At 38.7% G+C, this 20,035-nt stretch overlaps 1 protein-coding gene across 7 annotated transcripts in view; it reads left to right on the top strand.

Annotated features, from left to right (window-relative positions):
* The window catches only part of LOC117288457 (WD repeat-containing protein 49-like), a 50,253-nt gene extending 32,605 nt beyond the window's left edge, over positions 1 to 17,648 (top strand). For 4 of the 7 annotated variants that reach the window (XM_033769327.1, XM_033769328.1, XM_033769330.1 and 1 more), the window contains exons 16-29: positions 214 to 371; positions 1,094 to 1,258; positions 2,017 to 2,132; positions 2,949 to 3,021; positions 3,334 to 3,504; positions 4,845 to 5,033; positions 6,286 to 6,445; positions 7,390 to 7,524; positions 9,354 to 9,505; positions 10,115 to 10,313; positions 10,571 to 10,710; positions 14,048 to 14,086; positions 14,907 to 15,045; positions 15,474 to 17,648. In XM_033769327.1, the coding sequence (XP_033625218.1) occupies positions 214 to 371; positions 1,094 to 1,258; positions 2,017 to 2,132; positions 2,949 to 3,021; positions 3,334 to 3,504; positions 4,845 to 5,033; positions 6,286 to 6,445; positions 7,390 to 7,524; positions 9,354 to 9,505; positions 10,115 to 10,313; positions 10,571 to 10,710; positions 14,048 to 14,086; positions 14,907 to 15,045; positions 15,474 to 15,799 (2,162 nt within the window). In that variant the 3' untranslated portion in view covers positions 15,800 to 17,648. Of the gene's footprint in view, positions 1 to 213; positions 372 to 1,093; positions 1,259 to 2,016; positions 2,133 to 2,948; positions 3,022 to 3,333; positions 3,505 to 4,844; positions 5,034 to 6,285; positions 6,446 to 7,389; positions 7,525 to 9,353; positions 9,506 to 10,114; positions 10,314 to 10,570; positions 10,711 to 14,047; positions 14,686 to 14,906; positions 15,046 to 15,473 lie in introns of those variants that run through there. The other 3 variants (XM_033769331.1, XM_033769332.1, XM_033769333.1) reach the window with 3 other exon arrangements.
* Positions 17,649 to 20,035: the final 2,387 nt, after the last annotated feature.

Raw genomic sequence — 20,035 nt, 5'->3', positions numbered from 1 at the left:
AATCTGAGGTCTCGAAATCAAATTCGTGGAAAATAACTTCTTTCTTGAAAACTACGTCACTTCAGTGGGAGCTGTTTCTCACACTGTTTTATACTATCAACCTCCCCCCATTACTCGTTACCAAGTAAGGTTTTATGCAAACAAAATTATTTAGAGTAATTACCGAAAGTATCCACTGCTTTTAAAACTTTTATAACTGTAACACCTTTTTAGTGGCAACCCACCTTTTCTTCCACGAGGAGCGTAATCGTCTCTTCATGGCGTTCAACTATCAGCTGACTCTACTGGAGATGAAGAAAGAAGTGAAAGATCGTGTTCTTAGCCATGACAAACCGGTCACATGCGCAATCTACAGCTCCACCTTCAGTCAGGTTAGTGGAGTTTCCTTATCTGCTAGCTTTGACATACAGTGTTTACATGTCTTTATTTCAAATGTCCTGCATTCTTACTCATTAAAACCCTTTAGGGACCATTCATTTCTTTATAGTCATCACAAAATGCACAGACATTGCTTATTATTATTGTTCGCATTTCTTTAATCAAAGTGTTTCAGTAAAAATGTCAACAGAAATAATATGACACAGGACGTTTTGTTTTGTGTGATTAGAAATCAATATACTATATGTTAACATGCTACATGTACATGTGAAAATTTCATATCCAGTTATGACAATTACGTTCTGCGCCTTGAACACCCAGTAGGGTGGATACATGCGCATTACAAGTCTTATTATTATTATTATTATTATTAAGTAGGTCAGACCTTGCGGTCGTTTGCAGATGGTTCTCTGTAAATATGTTTACCTTTGTTGTGTATATATATTTTTGTTGCCAAAAGTGAGCATGGTCATGAAAGATACACACAAGCGTACAAATACATTTTAGTTAGATCATCATAATGGAAAAGGCCCGGTGAGAGGGATGCCCGCTATCGCCTCAAAAGTCTCCCATTGAATCATCTTCATGTCTTAACAATAAAGTTCTAGATTGTGTTCATCTGTCTTCTGGTATTCATTTAGTGTTAGTCAAATGTATGTTATTCATCAAGTTTTTATCTAGTGATCATCTAGTATCTATTGTTTATGTTCTAAAGGTTGTAAGCGCGTGTCAGGGGTCAACTGTCAACATGTGGCTGCTGGAGACAGGTCAAAAGGTTAAGCAATTCCTCAATTGCCACGGCAACGCTGAAATCACCACCCTCGGTTTGGATCATAGTGAGACGAGATTGTTCACCGGAAGTAGCGATGGCACTGTCAAGGTAAAAATAGAATTGTCTGTTTGCGGTTTCACCATCTTGCTTAAGAAATGGGACTCTTGGAGTGTGTCTAAAAGGTCTTATATCATTCAAAATAACCAAGATGTAGAAGGTAGTCTGTTGAATGCAATCAGTGCGTCTGCATATGACTGTATAGTCCAATTTGTGAGCCACCCACAGTGGGACATGGAAACTGTCTAGGTACAGCTGCAGCTGCGGTCTTTCCCCTCTCTCAGGCGGTCAGGAGGCTAGCCTGAGCATCTGACGGCACACTTCGAGGCCCATGAGTTTAATACGCCAGAGTTCTGCTATTGAGCGTACATAGTCACCTTTGACCTGACATCATTTCACATGGCTTTCATGAGATGCGCAGATACATCTGATGTACTTGTGTAAGGACTAGATATCCTTGCGGATAAGGACAGGGGACCAGTCTATCATGAGGCCTGCTCTTTTATATGCTCCTCCAAGCTGACATGAGCCTGACGTGTGAGGGTGTGCCAATTATACCGATCCTGAGCTTTCTGTTCCAACTCTTTGGGATGGATGCCAGCGTGTTTGATGTTGCCTTTCACACATTCCTTGTACCTCTTATTAGGTCTTCCTGTGTTTCTTTTACCAAGAGATGTGACACTGAGGTACGACACTGAGGTACGACATGGTTGCCGGGAAAGTTCTCGGTGCAATATACAACTTATGTCACAGACTCGAGCTAGGACCTTGTTGCATAGACACGACCATATCTCTTTTTCAATTTTTAGGTGTGGGATTTCAACGGTCACTGCCATCACACTCTGAATGCTGGAATGGGAGATCCGGCCGACATCTCACAGGTCGTTGTCCTCAAAAGAATCTTTATCATCATCGGATGGAACAGGTATTGAAAGTAATCAATAGAAATTGTAATCAATAGAAGTTGTAATCAATAGAAGTTGTAATCAATAGAAGTTGTAATCAATAGAAGTTGTAATCAATAGAAGTTGTAATCAATAGAAGTTGTAATCAATAGAAGTTGTAATCAATAGAAGTTGTAATCAATAGAAGTTGTAATCAATAGAAGTTGTAATCAATAGAAGTTGTAATCAATAGAAGTTGTAATCAATAGAAGTGGTAATCAATAGAAGTGGTAATCAATAGAAGTTGTAATCAATAGAAGTGGTAATCAACAAAAGTTGTAATCAATAGAAGTTGATACAGATTTTTATTACAGTGTTTATTACCATCAGGCATGTCCGCAAAAATCTGGATTTTCTGAAAACCAAATTTTATTACAGTTTTATTAGTTCAGCCCTGATGAAAGTAAGACGATAAAAGATCTTTTTTATAAATAAATAAATTTATAACTAAATAAAACACCGTTCATGTACATTGTACAGAGTCTGGCTCCACCGTTTTTTATTTAAATTGCGGTGATTTTATCTACAAGCGCAGGCAGTGCGTGTGAAACATTGCTGCATCAAATAAAACTGGCACCACAGCTTGGAGGAGGTTTCACTATCAGGCATAAAGAATGGGTGGAAATGGAATTGGGTTGAAACATAGTTGACAAAATTCTTCCTGCCAAAGTCAATGAAGTTATCTTGAAAACTTTATTGGACTGGTATTAGCATTGTATGTTTTGGATTTCTTAGACTCAACCGTTTACTTTCAGACGACTTTAATTTTGTTCTTTACTTTGTGCATTTTTATCTAGGTGTATCACTGTCTTCCGAAACCAACAACTCACTCAGTTCCATGTTCAGCCCTCAGAGTGGAAAGGTGGCCAGGTATGGAATATTTTATGGAACGTAGTCTTTGAGAAAGAGGAAGTTTCTCGCCCCCAAATATTAAAAGACTTCAGGCCTTAAGCCTTTTTTCTGTGCATCTGAAAACACACAAATTTGTACAACAATGGTGTTTTTTCTTTCAATGTTCTCTTGCAACTTTTTATAAGCCAAAATTTTCACAGATTTTGTATTTTATGCATATGTTGGGATCCACCAAGTGAGAATACTGGTCTTTGTCAATTACCCAATGGTGTCCAGTGCCTTTAACTCACATTTATATTTCTTTAAAAAAAAATCTGTCCTTTTTTTCAGGAGCACCACGATGATATTCTAGCTGCTGCATTCAGCGCCCCGCACACGCTAGCCACGGCGAGCTACGACGGTGAAATCATCATATGGAATTCTGGGTCAGAGGTTGCTTCGAGACATCTCCGCCAACGATACCTGAAGAAAGTCGTCAAGTCAAGGGCAGGAACTAGATTGGTCAGTGTTTGAGTAATTTTTGCCACTAACATGACTAATAAAGTAGTTCATACAGGTTGAGTCTACAGTTATTTTCGCTTAAAGGGTCTATGTAACTTTTGAAGGACAAAAAACACAATGTCCACAGATTTACACTAAACTTGCACAGTTTGAAGATAATGATAGTAGAAAGCTTCCCTGAAAATATTACGTGCTGAGGTGCTGTAGTTTTTGGGAAATGAGTAAAACAATGTCATGAAAATAATTTTCGTCTCATGAGACGAAAATTATTTTAATCATTTACAAATGTACTTTCATGATATTGTTTTACTCATTTCTCAAAAACTGCAGCACCTCAGTAAGTAATATTTGAAGGGAAGCTTTCCACTACCATTATCTTAAAACCCTGTAAGTTTAATGTAAATCTATGGACATTTTGAAAGGTACCCAAATCCTTTAAGACCTTCATGCTACCAGTTTTAAGAAAAAAAAAGATCACAAAGGCAACTGAGTTTGCAAGTACAGACAAACATGACAAACGTTTGGGGCACCGGTACTTGAGCCCACTTTCATCGAGCTGCTTTTATAAAAGAACATAAATGAGCTTAGCAAAACAAATTGTGCTTACCACAATAAAGTAAGAACCAGCCAATATACCATTTGCCATGTACCATAGTGACAGGTATCCTGCTTATTTGTGCCGAGCAAAAGATTGGCCTGTAAGCATGTGCATGAACCTGGGCTTAGATCAACATGAAAGTTAGATGTTTACCAAGCCCCCTATGTAATGTCATGTTTTTTTTTCTTCGAATTTTCATATTTCACTTTGTATATTTGCTCTCTGCTCTCCATCTCATGGACGGCGTATACAAGGTCGTCCGCGCCAACTCTACGCAGAGTACATCGCAAGATTAGTGTCACCAGATTTTCTGCTCTCCCCGCTGGAGATTCGGAGACGAGCACAAGACAGGATAGGTTTGAGAAAGCACGTGTCCGCCTGCTGTGCAGCCGACTGATGATGATAATGATGAATATTTTATAATTACAATCCTATAAGCTAAAGTAGTAGTCCAGTCTAATTTCTATACCATCCGCCCTGGTGATAGTTAAAAACAGGACAGTTCTTTTCAGAACTGAGAAGTCTCCCGAACCTCCGATTATCTACTCCGCGGCAGTAGAATAAAGCAAGACAGTTCCCTAAGAACAACTCTACCTGGCAAGTAGATACACACATGGTGTTACCGCAAACCAAATATACATTGATACCTCACCATGCAATGCCTCAAATCCTATAGATGAATATTTTGTTCCTGATTTTTTTCTAAACTTCTTGACATTCTATACTTCATTTTCTCCCACAGGGTTTCAAGAAAGAAGCAACGATAGCCTCCATCGCTACAACTCAGCACTCCACATCCCAGAAGCAACCGGAAACTCAAAGCCACGCCTCCGCACTGTCTCGTCTCCCGACCAATCAATCAGAGACAATGGAGAGTGCAAAGCCACAGAGACCTGGGTCCAGATCCAGTGATATGAGCGAGGATGAACAGGTAGGGTTGGTTGTTTTGCTTGCAGGGTCCCAGGCCCGGAGTTACATGGAGGCCACTGGGTTTAGACGTTTGTGCCACTTTAAAAGTTAATAAGAATAATAATAGTAATAATAGACTGTTCTTATATAGTGCTTTTCTCGCCTGAGGGGTGTCTCAAAGCGCTTCTGACATTATTACCCCTGGTCACTGGGCTTTAAATCATTCCTTAAACTATCTCAGCTCCCTGGGGAGTATACAGCCTGTGCGCAACCAATCCCCGAACCATCTCTGCCCTCACAGGTACTCATTTACCCTTGGGTGGAGAGAAGCAATTATAGTTAAGTGTCTTGCTCAGGGACACAAGTGTCACGACCGGGATACGAACCCACACTCTGCTAAACAGAAGCATCAGAGCTTGAGTTCGGTGCTCTTATCCACTCGGCCACGACACCCCAGTTTTCCATAGAAATAACTTTTTTTTCACACTACTCTGTTTCCTGGGGTTGCCCCCAGGGATACAGTCAGCCTTGATCACACTATGATCATTCTACCCTATTTACCCCGGTAAATGGGCATGCCCCCGGGAAAAGCCACCCCTGGTCCGAAGTAGGGGTAAGCGGTAAACCCCCCTGGGGTATTCTTGAAATGTGCATTTGGAACCTCGTAGAATAGGGACACAGTGTGAAAGTTTGCCCATGGGGTGTATTTCATGGGGATAAGAGATACAGTGTGAAAAGGGATGTTAAAGGAACACGTTGCTTTGGATCGGACGAGTTGGTCTATAAAAAGCGTTTGAAACCGTTGGATATAAAATGTATATGGTAAGAAAGATGTTGTAAGAGTAGAATACAATGATCTTCACAAACATACCTCGAAATTACGTAGTTTTCCTGTTACCTCGTCGATTAACACGGTCGGCCATTTATGGGAGTCAACTTTTTTACTCCCATAAAATTAATGGCCGACCGTGTTATTTCGCAAAGTAAAAGGAAAACCATGCAATTTCGAGGCAAACTTGTGTGGATCAGCATATTTTACTTTTGAATTATCTTTCGAACCATATGCATTTCAAATGCTTTTCAACGACCAAGTCGTCCAATCCAAGGCAACGTGTTCCTTTAAGATTTTTCGATGGAAGTGCCCTCACCTTGAAATTAAGTGTCTTACCCTGAGGACAGAAGTGTAGAGACTTGAGCTTGAAGCCGCACTCCGATGACTTGGACCTCAGAACTTCAGTTCTCTGCATTATTTTTTAAAAATTTTTTCACTCTAGAATAATGTCATCATCACTCGATTGGTGTTTCTGGACGCCAGGAAGGGCCAGTCTGCATCAGGGGGTGCCAACCTTGTATCCTGCGGCGGGAACGGTTGGGTCCGCTTCTGGAACACGGCGAAGAACTCGCTGCTGGCTGAGTACATAGCTCATAAACAAGGTAAAGGCATCACGATGGGATTAGTAATAATGACAAATTCTTATATAGCGTATTTCACAATAAGTGTATCAATGCGCTTTTACATGAGTCCCCTGGTCATAGGGCCAATAACATCCCTTTAATCTTTCTCAGCTCCCTTGGGAGTATACAGCCCTGAGCTGCCTGTAAGGCACTTGTGGCTTTTCACACATTATCAACCTCTACCCTCCCAGGTACCCATTTATACCCCTAGGATTTGTTTATCCATTGATACCCCTAGGATTTGTAATAAACCATTCTATACTAACGGGTATGTTAAACAATTTACTTGCATTGGTGGAAATAATATTTGTTGTTAGATTGACTCTATTTTCAATGCTAGTACCTCGTGTAAGAAAAATAAAATTGACTTCTGTCCAAATTTGTTTTGGTTTTAAATGTAAAAACCATAGTGCAGCATTTTAGTACTGACATGGATTTGCACTGTATTGGTCTGTACTGAGTGTAGATATAATAATAATAATAATAATAATTTGGGGGGCTAATCATCCTTACTCGCAGCTAAGAGCTGAATTGCGAAGGACGCGGCTACAATGTGTTCCAGCAGCAGGCATGCAAGGGTGCCTTTGGCTGCCAGCCACATCAACCCATTATGACCACGGAGCACAGCCAAGTGTTTGATTTTTCCCGAGGGAGGAAAACCGGACGTTCTGGAAAACCCTCGTGGCACAGCAGAGAACCAACGCACAACTCAACTCACATTATGGCCCCGTCCGGGAATCGAACCGGGGTCACCTTGGTGAGAGGCGAGCGCTTTAGGCACACGCCAACCATGCCACCCTTATACACTGTACAGCTGTATGAGTGCCGGCCATTATTCTGGAGGTCACAGGTTCAAGTTCACCGAAACTGATTCTTTGTTATTTTCTTTTTCTTTTTCCTTTTTTTTTTTTGACTGTTTACAGTATCGTTTGTGGTGATGGCAGTGAATGAAAACAATCACATCTTAGTCACTGGAGACACGGACGGAGTCATCAAAGTCTGGAACATACAGGAGTACTGCGTATTACAATCTGAATCACTCATCACCGAAGCACCACGTAAGATTTCCTGAGGGTATCAAAAAAAATGAAATCACTGTTTGATATCTTATTTTGTACAAGCAATCATCCCTAGGTACTCTTGCTATTGAATTGAAGAAGCATCTGTGAGGAATAGGAAAGACTTGTTGCGAAAGACTTTTCATGGATTTGCACAAAACTTGTTTTTTCTTAAATGGTGTATTAGATGGTCACGGTGAAAAACGTTTGCTTGAAAACATTTTGCCTGAAATGATGAAGTTTGATTTTGTGACTCGAAAACCTCATGTTTGAAAACAGTGATAACATTTCACTCCATTCTCGGGACAGCAATGACAGTTTGAGCCTAAACTTTCAAAGGTTTGGTATTTCTTGTGTATGTTGGGTCACACGAAGTTTGGATACTGGTCATTTGCGTGTTAGGTTTGGATATTGTCTGGTACACTAACGTGTTTGATAACAAGTTACCTCTCTAATTTGAATTCCTCAGACTATAGAGACAGACAGGGAAAGCTTTTGTGTAGTTAAGTTCAGAGCTGCCAACACCCATACACAATTCTGAATGGATGTGTATGACACAATGTTACCAGGGTCTGCTCATCTGGAGGTTGCTATACAAAAGCTTGCCCTGAACCATTTTGACACAGCAACTGTCCCTATAGTCTGAGGAATTCAGCAGTATATTGTGACTAACAAGTCGTTGTACAAAACTTTCTTAAAATCTAACTCGCAAAAGGCTTATTACCAGAGATACCAACATACACGATTTGGGCGTAGCAAATACGATTTCGAGCCGTGACTACGACGCTACGATAATACTCAATAAAACACGCTAAACAAGCCGCCCAATATAATTTTGTTAAATCGTACAATACATGCAAACAACGATGAACTATTAAGTGGAAATAAAAATTTAGAAAAAAAAATCCAAATAATTGTAACAGAAGAGAAAAGACACTTTTAATTTTAGAATGCAGTGTTGAATAATAGCGGCGAATTCACTCGAACAATGTAAGTGTCTCGACGTAATGATTGATGCGTGCCCTCTCCCCCGCTGGCTGGCCGGATGAGTATTTTTACGCTAGTGCATTGCTGCAAGATCGTACCCATTGATCTCTATTACACCATTGGGAATAGTGCACACGTGCGTGGGGAATGAGGTTGTGTGTGAGCTAACGTGTCACAGTAACCTCATTCCTCATGTATCCACTATTATTGTGCCCACGCTGTCTGTACATGTACTTCATCGAAGCTTGGCACAAAAAGTAAGAAATAATGGCGGCAAAAAAGGAGACCTTCTGAACAAAAATACCTTCAACTGAGTGGCCTGTGAGATCTAAGCTAGACAGTTTCCATGCTTTCTTACTAGTTATTGTAGCGCCGATGTCCAGACAATGCCCAAAATACGGACACGTATTTTTTGCCCAAAATCCGGACACTTTTTTTTTTTTTCTTTCTCTCTCTCCCAATAGCTTGTTGTTGCATTTCTGACCATTAAAACAAAAACATTTAAGTAAGGCCACCCTTTGTTATGTTTTGTTTTAAACAAAGTCAGAAGATAAGGGAATTTTTTATTTTTTTTTTCACTGGCCATTATAAACATTTGTAGCTGTTCTGGTGGTGCATACAGAGGTAATTGTTATTTCACGACAATGCCTGAAAATGAGCTAATTAGCATTGTAGAGGGTAATATAAAAATCGGTTTAGGGAGCCCAAGCCACGCTCGCCCTTAACTTTTGGGAAATGCTACTCTTTTTTTAAGTTCAATGTTGGCATCTCTGTATTACTAATTTATGTTGGCTGCGTGTTTGCATTTGAAAGAAAACCCACCCTTGTTCTTATTCCTTCAGCTCTGATCGCATCCTGGCATCCCCACGGCGATATGATCAACAGTCTGCTGATATGTGAGAGAAACGATCGTACGCTGGTAGTCTCTGCATCAGCTGATGGTAGCGTCCAGGTCTGGGATGTCTACGGTATCTGTATCGGAACGTTTGGACAGGTGAGTCCAAATTACAAGATTTTGTCAGCAGAATGCTGATTTTAAGGCAAAATTATATAAAGAGAGATGTAGAATAAAGGTCACATGTTTTAGCTGAATACAATGATTACTTGCCGAAGAAAGAGGACAAAACTGGCACAGTATTTTCACAAGAATGTAAAATCCATTCACGGTGAGTGAGGTGACAGCAGGAACCAACATCATCTCTTTTTGTAGCATTTACAAACAGACACCAAACCACAGAATTAAAAGAAAATGATTCATGCTAAGTTGCTTCTGAGATAAAATTTGTTTTCTGAATTTGTTTTTCCCAAACCATATTTCTTTGAATGTAATCCTTTCTCAAAATAGTTAATGCTATCAACAGACTAGTCCCAAGTTAAGTCAAGCCCCCAGTAAGTTTTGATGGTCATTCATTTTTTGAGTCCTTACAAACAGTGTTGTTACCAAGTAACTATTTTTTCAAGCCAAGTCAATTCACAAGTCAATGCAATTGGGGACTCGAGTTAATGACTTAATGAGTTAATGAGTCCAAGTCAGCAACTTGAGTCAACAACATTGCATATGTATGATCCATCCTGTAACGATGTTTGTTTCTTTTACTTTCAGGAGGACCATTGGAAGATCGAGCCTTACCGCCCTCCAGAGGAGGTCTCCATTGAGGATAAGGAGTGTGAGGATTCAGACAGCGGAGAATCATTCAGCGCCGACACCTTCGACTCGTCTCAAGAAGAGATGACAGAGGAGATGATGGAGACCCTAATGGATCCACTCACCAAGGTCAACACCTGGGAAAAGACCAGGCTAGGTAGGTTGATTTTTTTTTTTTATGCAAGTCACCAGACACACAAGCCCTGAATTTTCACAGGTTTGTTGTTTTATATATAAGTTGTGATACAGGAAGTGTTGGCCTTTGGACACTACCGTTCACCGAAAGTGTCCAATGGTTTTAAGCAGCTCTATGAAACTGGGCACTGAGCTTAGGTTTGGTGAACTACATGTACATGTAGACTGCTCGGCTACGGATTTTAACTAACTCATTACCTTTTTTGACATGGTTTACAGGTAAGGAATACCAGGAGCTGAGGAGCAAAAAGAGGGAGAGGAAACAACCAGGGACGATACCGGAGCTTCCTTATCTCTACTGGGATAAGATCCACGCCGGTCAACCACCATCTTCTAATCCCGCTGGAGGACCTTTTGCTGTAAGTTTTCTCTCATCGTATGTAACTACAACTTTTTTTTGTTTCATAATTTAGTTTTCTCTTTCTATATTCCTTGTATGATATTGTTTTGCTGTAAGTTCTCTCTCAAAGTACATAAAGAGCACAGCCACGGGATGAATCCTCAAAGGGTGTCAAGATAGCTAAACGTATTTTTTAAAATGCTACAATTCTTGTTTTATTACATACTTGTTACAGTAACTGCATTTTTACATTTTGTCAAACCTTTTCATCTCTGCCCATTTATATCAATAACATTAACCCTATCCTTGACCCTGTTTACCAAATTTCTTTGCTAAGCAACATGAGGGGGCACCAGTTGCAACAATTTAAACTTTATGGAATATCGGCGAGCAACCAGTTTCTGTTAAGCCAGATTTGTCTGTGCTTGGCAAGTTTATATGCTTACTTACAGGCTTTCTGAAATTGGGCCTTTAGCCCCATTCCATGAAACTGTCTTTAAGAAGCAAATAGACCTAATAAATTTTCGGCTAAGCAAAAATGAGCATGATGACAGTCACACATGGTACACATGGAATGGTATTTTCGGTGGGTAACATTATTCTGGTGATAATTTTTGTTGTATCTGCTGAGCTACTTTTTGTGCTTAGCAGCTGTATGAGATTGGGTCTGGGCAGCTCGACCATGTTATTAAACAATGGCTGCTGGTGCCTATAATTTGTCTCGTTATGTTTCTCTTTACCAGGTTTCAAATGTTAGCAGGTTTCAATCTTCTTTCCAATGATAAATCAAAACTTCTTTCTTGTTTCTCGTTAATCAATTATCTTTAAATTGACAATGATCCTTCATCACTGCCAGATTAATTTAAAATAAAAAATCGCTTATTAATATTTCAACATGTTTTTCTCTCAATGGAATTCCAGCATGTAAACCCATCGTAGCTTTCCCTTTTTGCTTCATTTCAAATACTTAAAAAATACTTCAGCTCCTCTGCAGACATTTTTTGCTTTCAATCTCAAACCGTTGTTCTTGTATTTGTCAAAATTTGAATGCCCCACTTAGAAGGGGCCTTTTTGGGAGCAACCATTTTTTATACATATTTTTTTTTATATTAAATAATTAATGAATAGGGTAGGTGGCCTTAGCTTTCGATCCAAACCGGACCTTCTTCAGAGGCAGAAAACAAGTACAAACAAATACATATCCATTTTTTTTTAATATAATAATAATAATAAGAAGAAGAAGAAGAAGAAGAAGACTTGTAATGCGCACATATCCACCCTGCTGGGTGTTCAAGGCGCAGTAAAACCAAAAACAAAACAAAAACAAAACACAACACAAAGAAAAACAGACACAACAAAATTAGTCATTGAAAACCTGTGACATAAGATAAGTTTTGAGAAGAGACTTAAATTTTGCGGTACAAACACAAGATCGAAGATTAAGTGGTAGAGAGTTAATATTATATCATTTTGGTAATGAAACCAAGCACGCCCCATAAGTGAACTTAATCACTGTACCTTCCCAGCCTGACTGAGGAAACATGTAAACAAGGGTGCTTGCTACATGTATGTGAACCAGAAACACTGGGGTTAACCCCTACCCTTTCACTGTACCTTCCCAGCCCGAGGAAACATGTAAACAAGGGTGCTTGCTACATGTATGTGAACCAGAAACGCAGGGGGTTATCCCCTACTCTTCCACGATTAGTGTTCTGAGTTCGTTTACGTGCTTTACCACATGAAATCTAAGGCTAAATGTCCCATCCGAAAGACAAAGCATTTATGGAAAAGTATTCTGCTCGAGAACATAAATGTCATGGCCGTTACTTGAATCCTCACTCTGCTGATCAGAAACACCAGAGCTTGAGCTAGTTGCCCTCCTGTCATGTTCTGTTCTGGGTTTTTAGTTTTATTTTTTGTTTTTATATTTATTGTGTGTTTTTTGCTGGTTTATTTTTTGTATTCATTATTATTTTGATTGGTTCGTTGCTTTTCGTTTAACTTTTGCTGTACTTTTTATGTACTTGTATTTGTTGAGGTCAAATAAATAATAATAATAATAATAATAGTCACTTTTAAAGATCAGATTTTTGGCCCCAAACATTTAAAATTGATTGTTTTTTGAGTGAATGGTATTTCAAAGAGTATCGCCGCCCTTACGAAAAAAAGTTAAACTTTTACTTTTAATGGTCAGGAACCATGACAAAAATTTAAAACATTTCTTTCAAAACACATAAGAATTGGTCACGTGATATATTGTCGGGATCCCGACAAAAACTAATTTTGAGCACTTTATTTATCTGCTGCTAATAATTGGCGGACTTTTTTGAGCAATGGCTCAAATGAAAGCTTGTAACTTTCTTGACCCCCATCAAAATACCTTATTGAATTTTAAATCAAAATGTTTTGGTCAAATCGGCAAACAATCTGACATTGCATCTTTAACCACTTGGCTATGACGTATAATTTTACAAATAATGATATACAACATAGATGCTACCTTTTGATTGTCCTTTGTTTTGCTTTCAAACAACGACGTTACTTCCCAGAAACTGGCCTTGATTTTACATTAGCTGAGGCCTATTACCACAGTGATTCATATCAGGAAACCACGATTTGCTCAGCAGTGAAGATTGATTCACACAGTTAAAGGCAGTGGACACTATTAGTAATTACCCCAAATAATTATCAGCATAAAACCTTATTATGGCATGTATGGTAACGAGTAGTGGGGAGAGGTTGAGGGTCAAAAAATATTGTGAGAAACGGCTCGCTCTGAAGTGACGTTGTTTCGAGAAAGAAGTAATTTTCAACAAATTTGATTTCGAGACCTCAAATTTAGAATTTGAGGTCTCGAAATCAAGCATCTGAAAGCACACAACTTCGTGTGACTATGGTGTTTTTTCTTTCATTATTGTCTCGCAACTTCGACGACCGATTGAGCTCAACATTTCACAGGTTGGTTATTTTATGTATATTATGTTGAGATACACCAAGTGCGAAGACTGGTCTTTGACAATTACCAATAGTGTCCACTGTCTTTAAGATCAGTCCTAGCTCTTTGTGAAATCAAGCCCTTGGGTGGATTTCACAAAGAGTTGAGGGCTAGTCTTATCTCGCGTTCGGACAAATTTCCTAAACTTTAAGACTAGCCTCAACTAGGACTAGTTCTAAGTTAAGACTATCTTGGTGAAGTCGAGTTCAGTTCTCTCATCTCAACCAGTATTTTTCACTCAACACCATTGTAGTCATACTCATGTAGTTCTTGTTAACACAAGTTTTCAGTCTCGCCCTGCAGCTCATTACTGATGCTAATTGCATGCATTGACCTTTCACCCCTTGATCCCATCATGCAGCAGCCTTCAGAGAAGCCAATCCTTCCATTGTGGACGCAGGTTTGTATTTGCCATTTTTCATCTTCACGGCTACGCCATTAACAAAATCAACAGCTTAATATAGATTGCCTCAACTTGGGGTCATATAGGTCACATCGTAGATGCTATTTCCACATTGTGGACCATCAATTATTGATCCCGTGATAACATAAACACCATTTCCAATGTCAAGTTGAATTGGCAGGGTAAAGATAGGGTTAAACAGTTGGAACAGCAGGTTCTGTTTCTTTATTAAGGAATGTGCATTGGAAAGGTCATTGTGTGAACTTTTAACACCGTATTTTAAGATATGTGTAGTTCTCAAATTTTCCATTTCCATTGATCTCCTTCACCGACAGACCATTTTTTTTGCTAAAATTTCATATTCAAATTTTACGAAAACCTGCAAGGAATAACCAGTCCTCCAGGCTGTACAATTTTAATGTTTTAAGAAATGTGAGAGTAAAGCCATTACTCTTGCTGTAATTCATGCAAAACTCTCAAGAGTATTACAATATTGTGGGGAATTTAGGTTCCCATGTACAATGATTTTTAATGGATGATTAACAGTTATCATAGTCAAGAGTTTTCTTTGACAAAATGAGGAATCCTTATTGACTATGTACAATAAAATGTGCTTAGGCCTACAAAGTTTTGTATGCAGTTCCATTTTTGGTGTCCAGTATAGGGACAAAGTTATGTTCAATCATTTTACCAAACTTAATTTGTTATAGAAAACATTTATATGGGTTCTTGATAAAAGTAAGGATAGAATTTGTAACAAGATTTTAGCAAAATTATACACCCTTTAATCTGATCTCCTTACAAACTGTTTTGGCAGGCGTTGTTTGTACCAGAGTTGGACGACGTCGGGACGTTAAGGAAGCCAGACTTTGTCACCCATCCTCATCGGTATTTCCGAGATCGAGAAGATATCGTCGATGCCAAGGTGTTGGCCAAAGAACCCGACGATATGACTGGTCAGTGAATCATTCTAATAAACTGTAATTCAGTGCAAAACTATTATTAGCATAAAATCTTACTGGTAACGAGCAATTGAGAGCTGTTAACAGTATAAAACATTGTGAGAAACAACTACGTCAGAAGTAACGTAGTTTTTGAGAAAGAGGTATGTTCTCTTAAAATATTTTAATCTGAGAATGACTTCAAGCGTGAAGTCTTTCTCAAGCATCTGAAAGCACACAAACTTGTGCAAGTGTGTTTTTTCTTTCATTATTCGCATGCAATGTAGCCCAAATTTTTACAAGTTTGTTGTTTCAGGCATATATTGGGATACACCAAGTGAGAACCCTGGTCTTTCACAATTACCAAACATGTTCAGTGTCGTTCAAGCTTTAAAGCCATACAATCAACAAATTAAAATAAGTGCCTTTCTTTTTTCATCCAGATTGTAAGAATTCCTACGACGAGCGGAGTCTGTTCCCAAAGTACATCCTTGAGTTTGAGGCTCGCATGAAGACCCAGCACCGAGAGGAGCTGGAGGCATTGGGGGTCAGCCCCGCCCACGGGAAGGGTCGACTGAACGCAGGGCGGCGATCCAAGGCCTGGTCAGTGATAGCTAGTCAGACTAACACGGTGAACAGCAGCGGTGGTCAGAGTGGTGGGACCATGCAGCAGGGTTTGAAGAGTGTGATTGGGAATGGTAGACCGGTCAGGCTGTCGCCGTTACCAGAGGGCAAAAGACCAAAAGCACAACCACACGATACAACATGAAGACAATAAATTCTACCACCAAAACTCAACACAATTCTTCCAATAAGACTTCAAATTATTCTGCATTTTGCGCCACATCACCTTTAAACCATTTACAAGGTGCTCAATGTAAACACATAGCTCAACCAGTAACAATTGTGAGCACATCACTTCTGGGGTATATTCATTCATACCCAAAAGCAGTTATTAAAAACTGGAACACATTACCACCACAGGCATCCTACCCGTCATGAACAAGAAATTACAGATTATTAATAATATCATTTGACATCAATCATAACTTTTAAATTGATCTGCTCATACTAATCAGCATAAAACAAATCATTCACACTTTATGGTTATGCAGCCGAAAGATAAACGGTATAAATGTGTTTTTGTCTAGCTTTAAAAAAATATATATATATTTTCTAAAGAAAATGCAAAAAGCTTCCTTCGCATTTTTTCTTCTTTTTTTCTTCTAGGGGTTGGTATTGTCTGTTTTACAAAAGCTTCAAACACCTCTCATACCACTATGATCATAAACAAAAATCAAACGTCATTCCTAATAATCATTGTCATTGTTGTCAGAGGGATTGTTTTTAAGGTAAAATGAAAATGACATTGACATTCTCAGATCATGGTCACACGCTTAGCATACATTCTTAACTTACCCTCAGAGTTTTGATTTTGAGGAATGGGAATGTGATGGGCGTGTACAAATTTACTCTAGCTCTTCGAGTAGGTCACTATTGCAAACAAATTTCAAGCTAGAAGGTGGGACCAATTTCTTAAATAAGCTGTGATTACTGGGACGAAATGTATTTGTGCTTCCTCTTGCATAATGAATTTGTCACAAATGATCAGGAAGATTTGATAGTAAGTCACAGTGTGTTTGTTCACAATTGATTTGCATTGTCGTGCTACTCACAATTTTGAATAATTAAGCATTTTCAAATACACACTTCATACAAATGCTAACCATACTTTAACACTCACAAACATTTCACAACTAATGCCCTATGTCTGTAACCATTCTTGACCACATTACTAATTCCCTCTATGTAAGATTAGGTACAGCACTTGCAGAAACTACGGAGCTTCAGAAATGCCATACCGCTTATCCAGAAGACAAAATAACTTATCTGGCCAAGTTGATTTACTTTGTGGAATATAAATCAACTTGGGGAGTGCTTACTGAGCCTGAAAATTTAACTTGCCGCGATTTTTTGTTCTCGCCAAGATGACTTACTGAAACCAGTATTAAAGGTCTCGAGACCAGTCTTCCCAGGTCTCAAGACACAATTTGTTGAAGTCTCAGCTGTTTCCAGGTCTTAAATTTTGAAGACTCAATCTCGGTCTTGGAGCAGACTTAATTCCGGGCCCCTCGGTCTCGGAGCAAAGATCTAAGGGTCTCTGGTTAAGACCTTTTGAGACCTTAATTTCACAATCTTCCAAAAATAAGAAATCAAGGAAAAGGAACCCAAAAGAAAAACAAATTATGAAAAGTATAATTTTTTTTTTTATCAACCCAGACTTTTGTTTTGAAGATTTTTTTATCCAAGATTATACATTAGCAAGCGCTGTACCCTATCTTACAACACCTGTGTTATGTTTAACTATTAGCCATCATTCACTCGGGCCTATGGGTTATTCAAAATGTGTTGATTTCTTGACCCCTTTCCTCAAGGATTTAACTATTCAAGTCCTACCTGGGCCTAATTTCATTAAGCTGTTTAGCAGAAAATTCTGCTTTGCAAATTTCTTTGCTAAGCAAGAAATGAACAGGGTACAGTCATAGCAATGGTGTACGGTATTTTGGCTGGTAACCTGTTTTTAGTAAGCAAGAGTTTTCTGTGCATAGCAAGTTTTTGTGCTTTATGAAATTGGGCCATGGGGCCCAGTTTCATGGAACTGCTTAAGCAGAGCATATTGCTTAAAAATTTTCTGCAGATATGAGCAGGATACCAGTCTAATCTGACTGGTAGTTTGGCTGGTACATGTACTCATATTCTGCTTATCATAATTTTGTTGTGCTTAGCTACTTTCTGTGCTTAATTAAGCAGCTCTATGAAATTGGACTCTGGAAAGAGGTTCAGAAATTGCATAAATTGAGTTGCTGTCATTTTAATTTTAAAGCCTGGTTAATGAGCCATTTGCAATTAAGAATTTGAATAACCTCTGATACAATGACTTGCTTAGTTACCGGTGAAATTTGAATTCCTCACACTATAGAAACAGCTGCTATATTAAATTGTTTGGGGCAAGCTTTGCATAGCAACCTCCAGATGAGCAAACCTCTGGAACCATACACATTCATTCAGAATTGTGTATTACCGGTAGTGTTCACCATCTCTCATCCTACTATGCAAAAGCCTGTCCCAAATGCCAAACCATGAGACATGTAACAACTAACAACTGTCTCTATAGTCTGAGGAATTTTAATTTAAGCAAACAACTTGTGACTTAGGAAGTCAATGTACAAGACATTATTCAAATCAAACTCGCAAAAGGTTTGGTGACAGAACTTGCTAGTGACATCGTCACCCATGATCTTGGTTGAGTCAGAGACAATCCCCTTGAGTTACTCATGCCTGCATTGGTTAGTTATGCACAATACATGTCATGCAATTTGACTCCATTTCAGTGGGATCGTGCCACCAACAGAACAATAATCAGTAGGCCTAATTGTTCATAATTTCTATACCCGTTCATATGGGAACTTTGTTTCCTGAATCCCAAAAATTATTTCAGGGAAATGCAAGCTGTTCCTTAATAACAAAAGGAGTGAAAATTTGTTCACGAACAGTTTGTTGTGACTTCATGTTCTTTTCACAAATAAATAACCCATTTCTATAGCCAGGACGCTGCATGCATCAGTGCAAATGACATATCGTTTGACGGTTAACTTGGAACATTTTCATTCCTCGTAAAGAAGTTATTAAAAAGGTGGGGTCATGTCATAGATTGATGACTGATTTTAGTACACAAGTACTTAATCACCCACACAAGTACTAGATAGTACTTTGATAGGTTTACTACAACACTTTAGTATTTAGGCCACAAAGCAGTATTTTTAGGACGATGGGAAATGATTTTGAGGAATATCTGTAAACTCAGTGTACGTATTTGCCTACTTTCACTTTCCATTTGAAGAAGTATTCTCATTTACATGTAAAGAATTTACCTCTTTTTGATCATGTACATGTATATAGTTTTGACCAGTGCCTTTCATAGACATTTTTTTATTCAATACAATTTAACTGTTTTGTAAGATTTCCACCTATATATTCTAAAACTCCGTCCAAAGTGTACATCTCTTAACAAAATTTTAAAAGTAGAATACTATTTTTGTAAATATTCAGCGATATGATTTTGAGCTCTAATTTGTATATTTATTTCACTATCATTATGATGTGTGTACAATTGCATAACAGACAAATAAACAATACACAATTTGTTCACAAAAATGGGTTCTTGTTGTCTTGTTTTAATCTTCAGTTACATGTAAATGTACAGGATTCACATTATAATTTGAAAAAAAAGTGTTTATAATTTGAAAAGTGCAATATGACTAAAGCTAAGCTGTATTGACGCTTTGTTTAACTTTAGGCCTAGTAAGCAAATATGAAATTGCCTTACCAATGTCAACCGCACTCCACATTGGAACCGGATTTGTTTTGTACCCCCAAAAATAATATTAATAAAAATGTAACCACAATACAAATAAGCAAAACAGAAGCACTTTAACAGACCATGTGACCTTAGTTTGCGCCTTCCAGATTATTTCCCGATGGGCACTTTATTATGACTGGCCACGTTTACGTAAGGACCAATGACATCCGAGTTCAAACACCTCTTCTCATGTCAAGTGAACACACATTAACTTTGCTATAACTGGTCCACTCAGCACTGTGCTATTGAAAATGGCTATTGATAACCAGCAATGCGATCATGTCCGGTAAGCTGGTTCCGAAAAATAGTTCGGGCTAAATTAGTCAAACTATGGCCAACAATAGTCATTGCACGTTCTTTAGTATTGTGTTTAAATTTTCACATAAATAAGCATTATAAAAAAAACAACTACACAGTTGGAAGAGACTTGTGGACAAGTCGATTCTTGCGACATTCTTGCGAGACTGCTGGCCCCTCGTGGGACTACTGGCTCTTGCGCTGTGCGTACATCACAGTTGGAAGAGACTTGTGGACAAGTCGATTCTTGCGACATTCTCGCGAGACTGCTGGCCCCTCGTGGGACTA

Source organism: Asterias rubens, chromosome 3 (genome assembly GCF_902459465.1).
Source record: "Asterias rubens chromosome 3, eAstRub1.3, whole genome shotgun sequence".
In the NCBI taxonomy this organism is placed as follows: Eukaryota; Metazoa; Echinodermata; class Asteroidea; order Forcipulatida; family Asteriidae; genus Asterias; species Asterias rubens.
This window is presented reverse-complemented; position numbering and strand designations above follow the sequence as displayed.